The sequence below is a fragment of the Rhinolophus sinicus genome, linkage group LG02 (genome assembly GCF_036562045.2).
Source record: "Rhinolophus sinicus isolate RSC01 linkage group LG02, ASM3656204v1, whole genome shotgun sequence".
Lineage (NCBI taxonomy): Eukaryota > Metazoa > Chordata > Mammalia > Chiroptera > Rhinolophidae > Rhinolophus > Rhinolophus sinicus.
Window position 1 is genome coordinate 44509185 of NC_133752.1, and position 20173 is coordinate 44529357.

Consider the following 20173-nt stretch of genomic DNA (forward strand, 5'->3'; position numbering starts at 1 on the left):
TGCTTCTAATCTTTTGTTATTTTATGCAATGAATAACCTTGTACGTATATCAATTAGCACATATATTTATTTTACTTATAAAATTGGGACCTAAAGTGGAATTGCTGAGTCAAAGTATATGTGGCCTTGTATCTTAGACAAATATTGCCAAATTGTTCTCTATATAAGTTGTACTTATATTTGCATCCTCACAGATAGAGTATTAAGAGCACGATCTTTGACTTGACAGCAGGAAACTGTCATTAATTCCTATTTAGGTGGAGTAAATTCAAACTGTCTTACATCAACTCACAGGTATTCATTCTAAGGATGCTTCTTTCCAGCAAAGGTAAATACACTCATCTCCTAGATCAGTGTTTCACAACTGAGGACAGTTTTACTTCCCAGCAGACATCTGGCAATGTTTGGAGACATTTTTCATTGTCACAACTGGGGTGTGGAGGTGCTGTGGGCATCTAATAGGAAAAGGCCATGGATGATGCAAAGGACAGTTCACCCCTCTTTTTCTCTCCTCAAAGAATTATCATGTCCAAAATATCAGTATTGTGGAGGTGAGAAAATCGGTCCTAGATAAATGTCTGCCTCCTCTCAATTATATTAAATAAGATCTTACAAAGCTTAAGATTCTCAGCTCTCTCTAACTTAATGTCTATGCCGAATCAAATAATGGGTCCTCTGTGCTTCCATAGTACATTTGTTTTTTGGTTTTTGTTTCTTTTACATTTATATTGTATTGAAATTAGTCATTTGCAGGAACTGTGAGCTCCTCAAAACATGGATGTACCTTATTTATATTTGTGTTCTGAATATCTGGCACAAAGAAGGCACCCAATTATTAAATGGATGAATGGATAGTAACAATACTAGCTAATTATCTCAGTGTGATTTAAGGAATTTTTAAATTTGTAATAAAAGACCATTCTTTTTATTCTACTTGCTTCACTTTTCACTTAATCTCAAATGTCCATTTTTCTTTAGACTTATGCAGGCAGTTTTTTTCTAGCCTATAGAAGAATTGACCTGGAGATGTCATTTGAATAAGAAATATCAGCCTTTCACCCCAGATTTGAACTTCTACAAATTGTAGCTTATTACACAGCATCAGTCACGTATTATATACTATCTTGCTTACTTATAGCCTCTGATTGGATTTGTCTTGTCTCCTCAAGTGGATTTAACTCTCTTTAAGGGCAAAAGTCAAAACTTTTAAGTACTTCATGATGCCTAACTTAGGGTTTTAGAGACTATAAAGCAAAAGAGTGACGGGTTGCTTGATTCTTTCTTTTTTCATTTTAATCACAACTCATAGACCAAACTCAAAGATCCAAACCTAACCAAAGAAACTATTCCTTCCCAAGAGCAGAGCACCCCAGTTTCTCTCAGACACCAGGTCCTCCTTACAAAGACCGAAAGGGCAGCATCAGACAGGGTCCATTCTGCGGCCCTGAGGAATCTTTCTGCTTCCTAACATTGCCTTCTCCCTTCTCCCGGTTTCCCTGTGTTGTCTATAAGCAGAAGAGCCCCAACTGACCAGCTCCCTCTTCACAACTATTTCCATCACCGCGCGTACTGCCCCCAGACACTTTGCCATCATTCAACCTACTTAAGGACCCAAGTGTGCTGTCTTACGTGACCTAACAGCAGAAATCACTAACAAGCTTTGAGCCTGAGGCCAGGGAGCAGGGGTCACCGCATAGGTGCCCACTTCTGCACGTAGGAACTGACTTTGCCAGAAGGAAAGCAGGGAGAGTGGAGGCCTGGTTTTAATGAGAACCCCATGGTGTGGTGGAAGTGTGGCAGCCAGGGGAAAATGACAGCAGATCAGCAAGGTCAGGGAAGAAGGAAGCAAGGACAAGATTTCGGAGTGGCACTAAATATATCCTGCAGAAAATTGGGATGCAGGGCAGCTTTGATCGTATCTAACACAGTATTTTAAAATGCAAATGCAGAACTGCTTAGTTTATTTCTAATGGCTTGTTGTTTAACCACCATTTAGCCCTGAGATCCTGGTGCATTCTCTTTGCAGTTAGAATAAGCTTGCAGTTGAAGTCCTTCAAAGCTGAGCTGCAAAAGAAGGAAAACATTCAGATCTGTCAGGAAAACATTCAGATCTGTCAGGCAAACAAAATAAATGGTAAGAACCAGCTAATTAGAAAACTTATATACTATAATGATATATTTTATATATATACACCGTGTTTCCCCGAAAATAAGACCTAGCCGGACAATCAGCTCTAATGCATCTTTTGAACCAAAAATTAATATAAGACCTGGTATTATATTATATTATATTATATTATATTATATTATATTGCATTATATTATATTATATTATATTATATTATATTATATTATATTATATTATATTATACCTGGTCTTATATTGTATTAAAATAAGACTGTGTCTTATATTAATTGCTGTTCCAGAAGACGCATTAGAGCTGATTGTCCGGCTAGGTCTTAGTTTTGGGGAAACATGGTATATATAAATTTATTCTTTTCTAAAAGAATTCAAATTTTTTTAAAAAAAACTTATTTTAGGAACTTTTAAACAGCAACTTTGATGTTTAGCTATGAATTATCTCTACAGGCAGGAAAATGGAGCTCAATATTGAGGGGTTAATTTTACAAGGTTATTAAAACCTGAGTCTTGAATTTGCTGAGAAAGAATTCATAAGTCCTCATCTCCCATATGATCTAAAAAAAAGAAAAGAAAATAGAGCTCATTATTGTGTTAATCTTAGAGTTAGCTAAAAGTTTCTTCTTTAAGTGATAGTCTTTAGGTGGGTGTACAAGAACATAAACTTAACTGCTGGCCACTTAAGATGGACTCTATAAAATATATTGCATAGGTCCTGCCTTCTTAGGTAAATGATGCCAAAATAATAGTAAGTCATGATTTTGTATCTGTTATCTTCCCAAAGCCAACTTATTTCACTTAAGGTCTATGACAACATTCCTTAGACAAAAGGGTATTAATGTAGTCTTGGAAAGGTTTCCAGGCATGAACCCCCTAAAATTAACTGCAAACACATACATGTGTGGGCATGTGTGTGTTTCTAGAGAGAAGGTTCATAGTTTTCATCAGCTTCTCAGGAAAGTCTGTGGCACCTCAGATGTCCAAATTGGATTAATCACTATGAAAAAGCAGGAACTTCTGCCTAGATTACTTCTACTGGCTTGAACTAGTAAGATGGTTTCAAGACTATGTTTTCTGAGTTTTCTGTTGTTTCCCTTATTGTCTGATGATGCTTCTTGCCCAGTCATTCAGCTTGCCTCCACACTCTCCTCTGTGTAAAACTGGTTAACAACGTGGATTCTGAAGCCAGAAATTCTGGATGTGAATTTAGTCTCTACTACTTAGTGCTTGTGTGACCTCGCTTCGGCTTCCAGACCTGCAAAGTGGAACTCATAGGTCCATCCTCATAGAGTTATTCTGAGGATTAAATAAATTCACATAGAGAACAGTGTCTGGAATATAGAAAGCAATAAGTAAGTGCTTGGTGTACCGTACAATTCCAATCTGTGGTGAATTTAGAAGGCCGTCTGTTCAAATTGCATTTGACAAAAGAGGGAGGATATATTGGGGGACTTCGTGCTTCTTAAAAACCTTTTTTACTTTTTGGTTTTTGTCCAGTCCTGCTCATAATAGAATTCAATGAGATAACAAGGAATTCATTCATTTTTTTTTTTTTTTTTTAGAACAGTGTTGAACAAAAGAAGAACTGGATAGGGAGAAGGGATGCAGCTCATTTCTCATGAGCCTTTATTAAAGTGACCATTATAATTGAAAGTCCACAGGACACTGTTAGTGGCACTAAGCAGAGCAGCCTCTTCTGCTCAACCATGCTGATATCCTTTAGACACAGTTCAAAAGGAAGAGCCTATTTGCAGTTAATATTTTTGAAAAGTGCATTTGAGACAGCTGTTAGTATGAGGGTATGATTTTTTTTTTTTTTTTTTTTTTAAGAAAAAAAACGCTTTTCCTAGCCTGTGGGTGTTTCCTGGGATTGAATCACCTCTCCTTGAAACTGCATTGGCAGGATCTGCAAATTCAGAATGCAAATGATCTAGGCAAAGGTTGCCAATTAAAAGGAGCAAATAAAATAAAATGGAATAGGATGCAGATGATATTTTTTTTCCTTATCCTTTCTTGAGGACTAATAGTCTCTTACCTCTTGCCTCACTGTTCTCTAAGTGTCTTTGCACCATCATCTGAAGGCTAAAAGCTGCTGTCGGATGGCTGGAGAGAGGGGTACTCACCCGAGGTCCCTGTAACACTTGTGTAATGTTACTAAAGAGATGCAGTGACATCCTAATGCCCTTGTTCTAGCAAAGCAGCAGTTCTGAAGTGAATAAAGGTAACTGCTGTCCACCGGATTACTACCATGGCCTGCGGTGTATCAGCATCCTGCTGCTCCAGGACTGCCAAGCCGCTCTCCATTCCTTCTGCTAATGCTCTTCCCACCAGAGCAGCTTTGGAGCAAGTCACAAAGGGATGAGAATCCCTGCTGCCCGTGTTATTAAGTGTGGGTGTCTGTTATGAAAATAGGCAGCGTGGCGTAGTAGTGGAACCCGCTATTTTCAGAATGAGCAGTGGTAGTTTCGGCTTTCAACAAGCCGGGCTTTTCATAAAGTGACCAGTTAGGAATGTCATTATAGCTTATGTTCATGCCATCCAGGCTGTACCTGAGTTGCAAACCCCTTACAAAAAGAAGGCTCCCTCTCCTCTAGAGATATGTGTATGTACAGTTTTAAATTTTATTATTTTTTCCAGAGTTACGGATAAGAAGGAAGAAGTACAGAAGAGGCTAGACATTAGCATTCATTAGAACTCAGTTCACTGGCAATTAAAGGTGTTCGTTCAGTCTTGAGTAGGTTACTTGACCTTTGGGCCTCAGTTTCCTTCCCTGTGAAAGGTGGATGTTGTTTACAGACTTGCTGCATTGCCGGAACAAGGCTTTAAATCTGCTCAGAATTTTAAGAGCAGGAGCGCCAAAGGGACTTGCTATTAAGAGGTCAGTTTCCATAAAGACAAATTCATTTAGTCTTCAAGATACCGTTAGCTTCTGTGTGATTCATGACCAATTCAGAAAGAATCCATAATGCGACAGTCTTATAAGAAAATCCATATTTGCCAGTGCCAATGACAAAGGCACCCTCTTTGACCAGACTTTAGTCAGGTTCCTCTAAGCCCTCTTCTGCACTAGGCCGCAATCTTGGGCTCCCATGTCTGTCCTTGCAAAGTCCAGTTTTAGCAAGAATCTTGCTGGGCCAGTTTAGAGAGACTCCTGCCACCTTTGATATCTGGTCATCCTCAATATCCAGTCAAATTCCTTATCCCCCATCATCCCCCAGGTGACAGCTTATCAGCTGGGCCCTGTCAGCAAGAATCCCATTAAGTAGTTTAGCAAGAATGCCCCTCCCCTCAATGTTTCCTCTTAGTAATTTTCTATCCACTGACCCCTTGCCCACCTCCTGAACCTGCTTCTTGGTTGTAAATCCCCACTTATTCTTGTTGCATTTGGAGTTGGGCCTGATCTTTCTCCCCTCCTATGAAAGTCTTTTTTTTTCTTTCAATCTTTCTTAATTGAAATAGATTTGACATATAGCATTGTATAAATTTAAGGCATATAACATGAATTTGATACATATATATTATAATATGATTTCCATTGTAGTGATAATTAGCACCTCTATAAGGCCACATAATTATCATTTCTTTTCAGTGGTTGGAATAATTAAGTTCTAGTCTCTTAGCATATTTGATGGTTATAATACAATATTATTGTCTATATTTACTATATTGTGCATTAGATCGCTAGGACTTATTTTCTATTTGGTGCAAATTTGCACCCTTAAACATCATCTGTACTATTCCCTCCACCCCGCCATCCCCTGGTGACTACCATTTTACTTTCTATTTTTATGAGTTCAGCTTTCTTTAGATTCTACGCATAAGTGATACCATGCAGTATTTGTCTTTCTCTGTCTGACTTATCTCACTTAGCATAATGTCCTCAAGGTCCATCCATATCATGGTAAATGGCAGGATTTCCTTCTCTTGGCTGAATAACATTCCATTGTATATTATTAACACATCTTCTTTATCCATTCATCCATTGATGGGCACTTAGGTTGTTTCTATATCTTGGCTATTGTAAATAATGCTGCAGTGAACCTGGGAGTGCATATATCTCTTTGATATACTCTTCAAAACAATTTAAATATCTGATAAATTTCTCATCCAAAAGAAATAAATGTGCCTTAGTACAATAATTGAATTCTGAGAATATAAAGTTGTGAACATTTAAAAATAATCTAAATGCCAAAGTGGAAGATTAGTTAAGTAAAATATAGTCTGCCATAAAATGAAATATTATACTAAACATATTCACCTCCTGCAATAGTCTTGATACCTATTGCAATAGTCCTGAGTATAGTCTGTCTTACCATTTTAACAAGTGTCAGAATAATTTTTTCCTTAACACAGATCAAAGCTTATATATTATTTTTAAAGAGACTAACACTTATAAGGTGCTTAATATATGCCAAGACACTGTTTATTCTAAATGCTAAATCTGTTCCTTACAACATCCTAATAAGACCATACTATTATTATTATTCTCAACTTATAGATTAAACTGGGGCTCTGAGAGGTTATTTGCCCAGTACATAGACCTAGAACTAGGGAGTGGAACTGATATTCTGGCGCCAGTTTCCATGTTCTTAAATGCAATACTAAACTGCTGAATTAGGTTGTGAAGTTTACTCTGTCAGTGCTTTTGGAGCAAAGTTGTCAAACTCAGCTGCCCACAGGAGCCCAGCTAAGTAATATAAATGAGTGAAGCAGGGCGGATAAGGAATGGGCCACTAGAGAGTCCATGTCATCAAGGGGACCCGCCCTTATCATTGCCATCTAGTGTTGCTTCCTGGAAATGTATACCTTCCATGGTTTTAAAGAGAAGCAAAAGAGAAATCTGGGTTTTTATGAAAGATCTCTTCAATTCAAAAGACAAAGAAAGAACAGGAAGGTAAGGGGGTGGGGAAAAAGCAAGGAAGAGGAGGGATGGGAAAACCATAAACGAGACACACACAACACACACACACACACACACACACACACACACACACACACACCCCTGCATAAGGAATTCATTCAGTCTGTTGCAACCTCATTTTCAGAGGTTAAATCTTACCATACTGCACTCTGGTTGCTTTTTTTTTATTTTTGACCCTGGTTGATTTTAATGATATATTGTCCTCACTCTAAACCATCGAGTAATTACACTTTTTGAATGTCCTATGTGTCTAACCTGTTGGAGACTAAAGATGTTGGCCTTTTGGTTGGTGAGGGTAGGGGTGAGGTAGGGTGTTGTGGGTGGGGGGAGGTTGTTTCAGAACATAGGCAGTCTTTCCTGGGCGAAAGGAGATGCTGTGACAATTACATTAGCATATATGTTTGAGAGTAGTTTTAACTGCCTATCTACTCATAAATCAAGAGATGTCTAATTACAGATGTTAGCCAAGCAATCTGGGCTTTTCTTCTTGATTCTTCAACTGATAGATAATTTAACCTCTATTCACAAAGCCAACAAAGGAAAATACCCTTTCAAAGTTAAACTAGTACAAACAGCTATCTGTGGGGAATGGAAGTAAACACCGTGACTTCTGAGAGTTTACGAAGTCCCTCATCTTTTTCTAACTTCCAACTTTCAGTTGCTGAACTTTGAGCTGTTCACAGTTTGCCGTCGTCTTGGCAAACCAGGTTTCTCGGCTCTAGGCATATGACATAGGAGACATTCTGTATTGCTGGCTTTATGAGAACTTCCAACTTTTTGTACCATGTATCCATGTGCTTATTTTTTAATTGTCTTAACCTGGATTATAAAGTTTAATAAATAAGATGCAGCCGTTTTCTTACTTCCAAAAACAGCACTCTTTTTCATTGTGTTTTTGTTTGTATTTGATACCATAGGTTTAAGTTTCCTATTATTCTGAAGTTTGGTAGATGGTCATTTTGGAGGAAAACAGGATCAATTAGTACCTTTTTATACACAAGATCCTGCACTGTGTCCTGTGGACTGAGCAGAAAAGAATCAATAAGCTTGTCCGCTTCCTTTCAGGAGCTTGAAGTACTTTTGGAGAAATGAGGCATTTATACAAGTAACAACAGCACAAAAACAGTGCATAAAAAGCACAATACAAAGGACACAGATGACCATAGCTGTAGGATTTTTAAAAGAGAGACAGATTTTATGACCTGAAGGCTTTAGAGGCCTTCAGAAAGGAAATGGAGTTTAAGTGGAGCCTCAAAGAATAGATAGGCTTTTTCAGAATGAGGAGGACAGAGAGTGGGAGGAAAGGAATAATAAAGACAGATGCAGAAGAGGGAAAAGGGAAGAATGGGCTTGGGGCACAGCCAGTGAGTGCAACAGAAAACTCCAGTAAGGAAGAAATGGAATATAAACCAGGGAAATGGTCTGAATGAGCAGAAAGCAGTCAAAACCAAGAAGGAGAAAATAGTCAACCCATTAATATGAATTATAAAGTTAGAAGGAAGAGCTGGATTGGCGAAGGAGATAAGTTGGATTTATTGTTAGATTTCATATGATGGATCAGCCAAATAACATTGAGTCAAAAGATAAAAATATGTGTTTTCAAAATCTGGGCCCAACCAGATTTGCCTTTGTCTTATTTTGATCCTTTATAGCCTGAGTTAATGTTGTGCTATTTGGTTTATTATCTATCGCATGCAAAATAAATAAATAAATAAAATAGTATCCTTGAATTTTGAGCCAGAGGAGTCCCTTGAAATCACATAATTCATTTTGCCAATGAGTTGATTAGGGGTCCAGAAACAGTAAGTGATTAGCCTGGGGTCACAGAGTCTATGAGGAATAGAGGTAATAGTAAAACACAGTCATCCACTTATTTCTGAGCCACTGCTTTACTCATATAGCTTAGTATCTGATTATCCTTTGTAAAAAAAAAAAAATGTTTATACATAAACACACACACATAAATTTTTACATATACTTTTTAAATTTTTGTATTTTCACGCTTTTTGTGTACCTCCATCTCTCTTTTCCTATCTCCAACTCATCACACTCCCCCCATTTAACACCTAATATGTCTTCTACATATTTTTAGAATTTGTGTAATCATACACAAACATATCTGTGTACACACACACACACACACACACACATATTGCATACATATGTGTTGTATTTTATGTCATTGTTTTACAAAAAGGAAAACATATATATTCTTCTCTGTACCTTGTTTTTCTTACTGGGCCATACTTTGGAGTAATCTCTCCCAAGTGAAAACCTACAGCCTAATTAATAGTTTCTTTTAATGGTTACATAATGTTCTACAGTAGAGGAGTGACATAATTTTTTTTCTACCATTCCCTTTATTCATGGAGATCAGTTTGTTTCCAGTTTTTTGCCTCTACAAATAATACTTCAAGAAACATACTTGGACCTATATCTATATATGTTGGTACTTGGTTTCTATTGATAGAGTTGGGATCATCAGGTCAAGGACATGTGTGTTTTTAGTTTTAAAAATTAAACTGCTTCTCTAAGAAAGCTGTAACAATACATTTTTACACCTGCAATTAATAAAAATGCTTTCTTTAGCTAGGTCTCCGCAGGCTACAGTGTTATGACTTTTTTATTTTAAGTTTTTGCAAGTACAATTAGTGGAAAGTAAAATCTAATTGTTACTTTATTTGTGTTTCTTTGACGACAAATGAATTTGATCATCTTTTCATTAGCTTGTTGGCTGTTGGATTTCCTATCTTGCAAATTGCATTTTCGTATTCTTCATCCATTTTTCCAATGAGTTGTTTTATCTCGGTGTAAATTTTTAAGAGCTTCTGCTGTATTAAAGATATTTTTGGCCTGTCCTCTAGCAATACAAACATTTTTTTTGCAAGGCTATTGTATTTCTTATGGTGTCTTTTGCCATGCAAAAGTTTTGAATTTTATTTAGACACTTATGTTTATATTTTTCTTATGGTTTCTGTATTTTCTGCCTTGCCAAAGGACACCTACCTTCCCTGTCCCTAGATTATATTTATGGTTCCTAGATTCTCTTACAGGGTATTTAATTAATTAATTAATTTAACATTTTAACCTTTAATCCATCTAGGGTTTATTTTTGGAGTTGGTGTAAGATAAAGATCAAGTTTTCTTTCAGATGAATGAAGTTTTCCAGCTCCCTATATTAAGCATGCCATCCTTTTGCCACCAAATTGAAATGCCTCTCTTGTCATATACTGAATCCTCATTTACATGTGGATCTATTTCTAGATATTCTATTTCACATATCTGTTTAGGCTGATTTCAGTACTTCTTGATTTGAGTACAGTAGTTTTACAGGATTTTCTGATATCTGACAAATCAGATTACAGGTAGTTATCAAAATGCTTAAGTAAATACATTAAAAACCTATTTTTTAGACAGCAGTGAGATGTTAAAGGAAATTAATATGTCAAAATGATACTTGTATAATTAAAGTGTTTTTCTAAAATCTTTCTTTCCACGATCTATGTATTTTTATATGAACAGATATGGGAAGAAAAGATTTGGTGTGCTTATGAGATCTTCTACATATGGCAGTTTGGTGTACTTTCAATCCTTCAATGCTTACCCTATTAATGGTACTGTTTCCTTGATCCGCAGATTGGTTCTGCAGAGGAGTCATCCCTGACCTGTGTCTTCACTCTGAGCTTCCCATTGGGAGCACTGCTCAGGGGAGAGTTCTGAGGTTTTCCTGAAGAGAAATTCCATGGGGACTGTACCTGACCCTCTGAGATCGGCTAAAACATCCCTGAGCACAGCTTCTGGAAAGGAAGAGGATCTGGGAGAGGCGCTGGCTGCCTCAGTTCACCCTCCACCAGCCCTGCTGTGTAAGAACACCAATGGCCTTTCCGGTGTGCCTGCAGAACCAGACCTCAGCTCCAGGGCAGCTGCTGAGGCCCTGACGCAGTCTTGTGAGCATGAGACTACCCAGCCAGACATGTCTTCTCCTGGTGCCGTCAATGAGGTAGAGATAGCACCTCCCACACTCAACTCTCCTGGTGAAACCCAGCTGCCAGGAAGCAACAATCCCACAGCACCAGCCCCGTGTTCTGCAGCAGGAAAGGATATTATACACACAGCATTTACCATGCCAGCCAGTCAACATACCCACCAGGCCATCTCAGGGGACCAGCCCAATGCCAGCCCCTCATCAGGATCTCAAGATGTCCTGGTGAAATCACAGATGTCCTCAGACGGAGGGCGACCAGAGACATCAAGTTGTCCTGTGGGAGGCACTTGGAGCAGCAGCAAAGATCAAGTGCCCTGTGATTTTCCTTCTCAAGAAACAATCCAGGGAATGGTGCAAACTACAAATACAGCAGCCGTGGTGTTCAGTCATGCCTCCTCTCCTGTAATAGGCCCTACAAGGGAAAGGCAGGGAGACGTTTGCGACTCCCAGGCGAGGTCCTGTGAATCTCCCACACGAGAAGATGGATGTTCAGGGAACAAACAGCCCTCTGTCTCCTCCTCACATACCCAGGCCATGACATCTATGACACCTCAAACATCCCACCTCACCAGCAAAGGTTCGACGTTTCCTCCAGATGCAGAAAAGGTGCTGCTACCAGCACAGCATCAGATGTCAAGGTTCAAAGAAGCAAGTACAATGACCAACCAAGCTGAAGATGAGACCAAGGCGGTTCCCAACAGGACACAGCGAGATGCTGAGGTGCAGGCAGTGGCAAGTGTCCAGAGCAGATCAGTCTCCACCAGCCCCAGCATCCTCCCTGCATTTGTAAAGGAAACCCCTGCCCCTGAGCGTTTTGAACAAGGAGAGCAGCTGCGTGTCATTTGCCATGGCAGCGGGAGCCACACAGTAGAGCTGTCAGACACCACCCTAGCCCCCCAGGAGTCGAGGCAGTGCCCTGGCACCATGCCAGAGGTGCACATCCAGGCAATTGCAGCTGTTTCTGCAGCTTTCCAAGGGGATCAGTTGGTGAGCCTACCAGGTGAGGTCCTCAAAACCTCACCAATCAATGTGGGACCCAGTAATGATCAGGAAAGGTGTAAAGACGATGGAAGGTCGGCAAGAATGACCCCAGTGACGGTGGAGCATAGCTCTAAACAGCTTTCTGGTACTAATACTAGCTCCCTGAAAGCTAGTCCCATCGACCAGATTTCTATCAGTTTAGGAAGTCAAGATGAAACAAGACATGGATTGGGGAAATTTGAAACCAAGCCATCTGAGCTTGCGGTGAAAACCACAAATGGCCACAAAATAGACCCAGATTGCAAACTCATCGACTCTTGTGGCCCTGTCAGCAAAGCTGACCCATCTGGGAGCTTGGATCCCTCTAATAAAGGAGATGCAAAAGAACTGAAGTCTGCATCTTCTCAGATTGTAAAAGAACAAGAATCTAAGGGCACCGATATCCTCGATGCAAGGGCAGGGGCTGAGTCCAAAACGCTACTGCTCAATCCCAAATCTCAAGCAAGTGGAGGCACAGGATCAGCTGCCAATCTCGTACCCTCCCCAATTAGAAATAACCAGGAGAGCACCATAGAAGAAAACAGACAGACCAAGACAGCCACCAGCCTGAGCCTGCCATCTGATTCCATGGGTGACTCCAGTCCTAGTTCAGGCAAGAGGACCCCTTCTCGCTCGGTCAAAGCCAGCCCGCGCCGGGCCAGCCGGGTCAGCGAGTTCCTCAAGGAGCAAAAGTTAAATGTGACAGCGGCCGCCGCTCAGGTGGGGCTCACTCCGGGAGAGAAGAAAAAGCAGCTTGGCGCTGACTCCAAGCTGCAGTTGAAACAATCCAAGCGAGTCAGGGACGTCGTGTGGGATGAACAGGGCATGACCTGGGAAGTGTACGGCGCTTCCCTGGACCCGGAGTCCCTGGGCGTCGCGATCCAGAACCATTTACAGAGACAAATCCGGGAACATGAGAAGTTAATCAAAGCGCAAAACAGCCAGACCCGGAGGTCCATTTCCTCAGATACTTCCTCAAATAAAAAGCTCAAAGGAAGGCAGCACAGTGTTTTCCAGTCCATGCTGCAGAACTTTCGACGCCCCAACTGCTGTGTTCGTCCTGCCCCTTCCTCTGTGTTAGATTGAAAGGGAAAGGGTATGCGAGCCCTTGTACACATTTAGGGGCTCCGTAAAGTGTCCGTCCGTGTCAAAGCTTACTTAGTTTTGTTTTCGTTTTTCTTTCCTAAGAGACCAGGGAGAGAAAGCAAGTATTAACTATAGGATACTGCTGTTAAGAATTGTTGGGTCCTTTGGGGCTTCATAAATTAAAAGACCATTTCAATTTGAAAGAAAGAACAAGTGAAAAGCAAGCTTCACTGAAAGTTTGTGACTTAATTAAGAGGAAATAATATTCACTGGGTTTAAAAATATCATGTTACTTATAGAACTAGCATTCTCATTATACTTGTGTCGTTTAGTGTTACTATCTCATTTTGTCACACTATGGTATTTCCATTAAACTCCCTGCTTTATATTAAAATTACCAAAAACACTATTAGCAAAACACTGTTATACTTTCAGTCCTACTGCAATAAGAATACTGTTACCACACAAAATTTAAGTAGCTGATAAGAACTATAAAGTAAAAATTTGAAACAAATTTGACTCATTCCTAGGTCAGATGACGTTAAGTAAAAGCATTTAAATGCATAAAATACCAAATATGAATTAATATTTGTAAACATCTACAGATACCATTTTTATAAACCTTGTTATACCTCTTAATAAATGTAAGGAAGTTATACTAGGAAAATTAGCTATGCTTTCAAATATGAGTACTGCCCACATAAAACATGAATTTATTTATACACATTTTCCTGCACTGAAGGTAAGGTAAACCTCTCTGATTCTGACAAGGTAAAATTCATATTTCCTTACCCTAGAGGAAGTACATGTGACTAAATCATTGAAAAGAGTTATCAAATTATTGATAATACTAAATTTTATATTGTACAGATGTTCTCCAAACAGATTCTACAAGAACATTAAGGTTCTAGTAAGGAATTATAAAGAGCCGATTAACAAACACTCTTCTTTCTGTGTCGAAAAAGGAAAGCTTCCTGAGTAATAAAAACAATACGTTCAATTTAGAGTCCTGTAAACAGGATGCAGTTTGTGTTTTTCTTTTGATTTGGTTCAGTAGCTTCTAATAAAAAATGTAGTCAACACCAAATAGAACACAAGCTTCCTTAGAGTTTTTTGCATGTACACTTGTATCATGTAATTGCTTATGTTTCTAACCTGTAGCAAAAAGGTAACCTCTGCAAACTTTTTTTATTTTGAGAGAAATACCATTATATCACATCTTTCAAACAATAAAAGAAGAAGCCTTCACTAAATGTTGTTTGAGATCTGGATGGACTATGGTCCTTGAGAACATAGTCACCTGTTTGAGCTCAGCCCTCAGCTATCTCAGAAGAAGACCGGTGTAAGGGACCCATGAGTGTCTTGCAGGGCACTGGGCTAGGATGACCAGCAGTGGCTTGAGATTTGGGGTACTGGTTGCCTCCTCTGAACTCATTCCCTTAGATGAGACAAATGGCCATATATATATTCTCCTTCTGGAGACTTATAAATGCCCTTTTTGCATGAACTCAAAATCTCAGTTTTGGCTTTTTTTTCAATTCTACTTCGCTTTTGCAGATTCTGAACATATGGAGAAAACATACCTGAACTTGAACACCACAAGCTACACTGGACACAACCTAAATTAGTAATAGCCCTTGATTTCTTTCAAAGCAATTGGACTGTATATGAGGCCTGCATAAGTAGACCATAATCACAGCATGCTCAGAGTCTGAGAATAGTGGTTGCACTTGGAACTTATAATGAATTTTTTAATGACACATTTTTCAGTTGCTACCAATTGGCCTCTATTAAGAATCTTATCTAAAGTAGAAATTACCATCAAATTAGTAATCAAATGACTATTAATGATTAGACATTTAGTCTAAAACTCTCTCTTTTGGCCTTAAATGACCATTTGTAGCAATGTTCACGTCACTTCTGTCAGAGATACCTTTTCCAGGATGTCATCTCACTCCTGTCTCTCATTCACTGCCTGTCTCCTTCACATGTTGGCATACATGCTGTGTATACACGGAGAACACCCTGTGTACACAGTAGCAGCTGTCAACAGTACCCACTCCAGCTGGGTGGGCCCCAGGTAATCCTTTGCTGTGAACTGGCTAGAACAGGCTGTTCCTTCATTAAAATAGGAGAAAAGGAAGAATTCAGCATCTGGTAATATTTATTTTCATGAGTTTGGAGTAATCACATGATTTATAAATAATTAAATGAAGCAGAGGCCTAAAAGAGTTGTAGGCATTTGTCGCACATTAAATAAACGAATTAGTTAAATTAATTTAAATTTGGTGGTGGTGTGCCTCTGCTATTAACACTTAATGTTTGAGGTCGCAACTTTAACTGGTTTTCTTTGGTGCTGGAACTAACCTTTACTTCTTAATCTTTATTTTTTTTTATTTTTCATCTTTACTTCTACCATACTTTAGAGATTGTCACAAAATATTACAGAAGCTTTCTTGTTTTGTTGCTTATTGAATCTTATAGAAGGAACAGCTTTTATAAACAGTAACAAAAATAGATCATCAAGTGGAGAAATAAGATAGGAGCTTGTTCAAGACAACCATATTTATGCATCATGATACCCTGGGTCCTCTCACAATAAAACCTTGATTTAAAAATTTTCCTTCACTTCATTTTGTGACACAGCACAGACATTTAGTACATCATTCATGACTCCTTAGGTTCATTCAACAAATGAGGTTGCAAAACAATTTTAATGGCAGCTTCTTTGAACTTGTTGGGTTATTCCTTACTTGTGTGACACACAGTGGATTGAAAGTTGTTTGTTTTTGTCCTTAATTCCTCTTGGTTATGTTTTGGTCCTTTTTAATGCAGTTGAGTTGTTGAAATAAATGAAGGAAATGTTTTATTCAATAAATATAAAATATTTCTTAAACCAGTAGTAAAAGAGAGATGAGATAGAACACAGTGTCTGGAAGATAATGAAACATTTAAAATATTAAGATGCTATCCAGCTTACTCTGTGAATACTAGTTTTTTTAATTTAAAGACTGATCTTTCTATTTTTATGACCACAAGAAAAATGTCATCCTTTTAGCTGTCATGTGTTTTTCTTCAGTGCTCTTCTAATTATGTCTTTCTGGATTATTGATTTGAATGCACAGACCAATTACTTTATGTACAGTAAGATCCTAATTAATCTTTGTGTGTTTTTGATCAGTGGCATAAGTTGAACATTTTGTTAGATCAAAGTTAACCAGACATATAAACCAGATATTTATAAAATTTATGAGTATAATTTTCTACCTTGAGAAGTTCAGCTATATTGAATATTATTTGATTTTTGATGGTTTTTTTAACCTTTAGAATTGTCTGATACTCATTATTTTGGATACCAGTGTTCTCCATGTTATTGTTATAGGTTAAATATCAAAACTGAAATAAATTGGACTGAATACGCATGTATAGCTACAGCTTGAATTTTGAAACCAAATCCTTAATAGGATTAAGCTCGTCGCCCTAAAGTATAAAGCCGAAGACAAAAATGGCCTTTCGATGCATCCCCGAGTATTGGGATTTTATTGTTCCTATCTTATTCTAATGTTATTCCTGTTATTTCTGGGAGTTCCTGTCATTCTTGGAATACCTGTATATACCACATGAAGACTAGAATACGAGGTGACTTTAAAATTTGTTTAGAGAGGTATATCCGCGTACAAGTATGCTGTTAATGTAAATTGTTTGCCCTTTGCTGTATCCATTCTGTTACTGTTTTATTGCTTAAATATGAAAAATTGCTTCTCTTTCTCCAACATATTGTGCAAGTGTTAAAAGATTTGTCCGCTTCTAGTACCATATAATTCACCACATTTTTTGTCTACTTTTTAAGAATCAGTATAAAGAAAAACAATACATTAGAATAAGGTTTGCATATATGTATGTGTGTTTTTACTGAAAATTGGGCACTTGCAGCGTTGTGTAGGCCTCTACCTGTCTGATTTACTAATCATCTATAATGCTGCCATGGAGATGACGCTGTTTACTCTCTTCTGCTTTGTCCTAAATGGTGTTTGAGAAAAGAGGCCTGTGAATTTCCCTTTGTGATAATAATACAGTGAACTCAGCAGTATCTTGGACAAATGAGCTGACCATCTTGTCCTCACCCCTGTTTTGTCTATACAGTAAACCAGAAGTCTTGTGTACGTCTACTTCAGTGTTTACTATTTTACATTCATATCTGAGCATTTTGTTTTCTGTTAACAATGCTCCTTGTGTGTCCCTTTTGGTTGAATCTCTCCAAATGTTGGTCAGCTGCTGCCACTTTGCAAATAACAGGTGATATGCTGAATTTCCTGTCCATCCTTGTAACTATATGGTCGTAATGAAATTCTGCAGCTGGGTGAGTAATTATAAATGTCATCTGTGCAGATACATGGGCTTACAGATGTCTACAAAATTTTAGACATTTTTTAAAAGGGGAAAAATTGTCTTGTAAATATTGAAACAGATATCCATGAACTTTATCCTACTCTTGGAAAATAAATTCTCCTTGGCTACAGAAATCAAATAAACTTGATTTGCAATGACCAAGGACAGAAATGAAGTGGATGACGGTGGAAAAATTCTTTCTCACAAGTAATCAGTGACATCTGCCAGAGGTCATTACAGCTACTTTTAACTGTGAACACTCACCAGCTAAACTGCTCACTTGCCACAACCAAATAACCTCTCGAAGTAAATCCAATATATCTGTATATATGTATAGGTAGAAACAACAAAATGTCCTGAAATATTACTGTTGGCTCTTAGGCAATCAAGGTGATGATCATTTTAAAGGACATTTCAATAACCATGGGCCTTGGTGAAATGATTGTGGAGGCCAGAATGGTGCAACAAAATGTTATTTATGAGTTTGGTGTTTTCTTTTCAGTCCCAGATATCTTAGATATTAATCACGAGAATAAAGACTGTTGAATATGAATTAAAGCCAAGCAATAATGTGCCAAAAAGAGGCATTATACCAGCAAGTCCATCTCCTATGGGCACACTGTTATGTGGTTATGGTCTGCTCCATGAAAACTGACTGTCACTGATAGGATACAATAAGCAAAGGCATCATTTCTGCTTTCTTAATGAAAACACTTGATTACAAGCTCCATAAAGAGGTACAACACTAATAAGCATTGGTAGGGATATGGTAAGCATCTGTTTTAATGCTAGCCAAGACAGAAAATAAGTCAAGAAGTCTTGCTAACTTGAAACTCAAGACAGCTCCAACCGGAAACTTTATTGGAATGGAGAAGTTAAGCATGTGATAGCTAACTCTTCCTGGACATTTGCAGGTAGAAAAGCAATTTAGTTAGCGGTGCCTGAAGAATTACCGCAGCCTTAGCTATGAAAAATGGGTTCCCAAATGTAAAATAACTAAAACATGAGTTCTCGTATCCAAAGGGGCTTCAGATAATGCCTTATGGAAAATGATGTTCCAGAAGGGCATTTCTAGATACTAATTCTTCATCAAGTATCTTGGGTTCAAGCTCAAAATCAATTGGCTGCCAAACAGTAGGAATAACACTCAATATATTTTACACTTCATAAAAAGATACTGATGATCAGCCAGCATGGTGATAGTTATGACAAGAGATAGCCTAGTGATGTAAGTGTGTTAAGGAGAATTAAATGGGGTGGGAAAGAAATGCTAACTTCCTTCTTGCTCTCAAGATGTGGGGTTGTCATCCACTTATTTCTGCGGTGAAAATTAGAGCTTGCTTTTGACATTGCTGCTAGCATTTACTCTTTGTTATTTTAAAATTTAAATTGCATATTTTTTAGCAAAACTTTTAAGCAGTTACACAACATTTTTCTGATTCAATCATGGCTTTCAATATTATGTAAAGACTGTGCAGAGCAAACTATATCAAATGAGTCAAAAGGGCTTACCGAGGTTTATCAGTATATTTTAATGATTTTAGTTTAGATTTCTTAGCATTTATTTTAACCAGATATTAGAGTAAATTATTTTTCATAATGTTCTCCATCATGTCTCAAAATGATATTGGTAAATCAGGAGACTGCAGTATTATTGTCATACTCCTTAATCCCTAGAGGAGAGCTTGTTTTAAGGGCATCTGGAGATACTTTTACTGAGGTTGAGAAAGGTCAACAGGGCCTGAAAACTCTAGAAAGAAATATATTAACAATAACTAAATGTCTAAATATATTTATCTCTGCTGTACTAATGTGTGAAAAATATGTTGTGCATAATACTGTAGCTGGTCGTGGTGTGTTAGTTCATTCTGTAAGTGTGTACAGTCTGTGAATGGTTGGTTTTCTATTTTTATGTGTAGAAAAAAACATAAAATGCTGCATCCCATTTTAAGGCCAAGTTCTGTCATCAGGTAGTCACATGTACGAAAGTGAATAAAGCTAACTAAAGTGTGCATGTGTATTCAGTCACAGAATTTGTCCTTTCATTTTTGAAGGTCAGAAAGGGCTGTTGGATTTTTTGTTTTTAATCATCTTTGAAAGTAGATAACATAATTATCACAAAGGTTGAATATAGTAATCAGTACATTGGCATGTTACTAAATATGCCAGGGTTTATTAAGTACACCATTAGACACAGGTAAGGTCAGTTCTTTGACCACCAGGAAGATTTACATTCCTCACACATCCTCTCTATGCTAAGTGTATGACTAGGAGGTACATACTATGGGTGTGATCGTGTACATACCTCGTATGAATTATCTAAATCCTCAAAGCAGCTACAGGAAAGCAGGAAAAGAAACAGTTGTTCAGAAGCCTCAAAAGGGCTAATCAATGTGTATTTTCATTTTCTACACATAAAAGTGTATACATAACTGTAAATAGCTTACCCACATATATATGCACACATAAATGCATTTTATTCATGCTGGTATATTTAAATAAATCATAAATAAAAACAACTATTTGAAAATTGCATTTTTCCATGACTGTTGTGTTTTACATATATTAATATTGGATTAGATATTCTCCATTAAATGGTGTTACTCCCTGGTAGCAGATTTGGTGCTTAGGA

General features: G+C 37.9%; 1 protein-coding gene across 2 annotated transcripts in view; it reads left to right on the plus strand.

Annotated features, from left to right (window-relative positions):
• GPRIN3 (GPRIN family member 3) overlaps positions 1 to 20071 on the plus strand; it is a 65578-nt gene extending 45507 nt beyond the window's left edge. For both annotated transcript variants that reach the window (XM_019741138.2, XM_074323562.1), the window contains exon 2: positions 10698 to 20071. In XM_019741138.2, the coding sequence (XP_019596697.2) occupies positions 10804 to 13152 (2349 nt within the window). In that variant the 5' untranslated portion in view covers positions 10698 to 10803 and the 3' untranslated portion in view covers positions 13153 to 20071. The remainder of the gene's footprint in view (positions 1 to 10697) is intronic.
• The last annotated feature ends 102 nt before the right edge of the window (positions 20072 to 20173 follow it).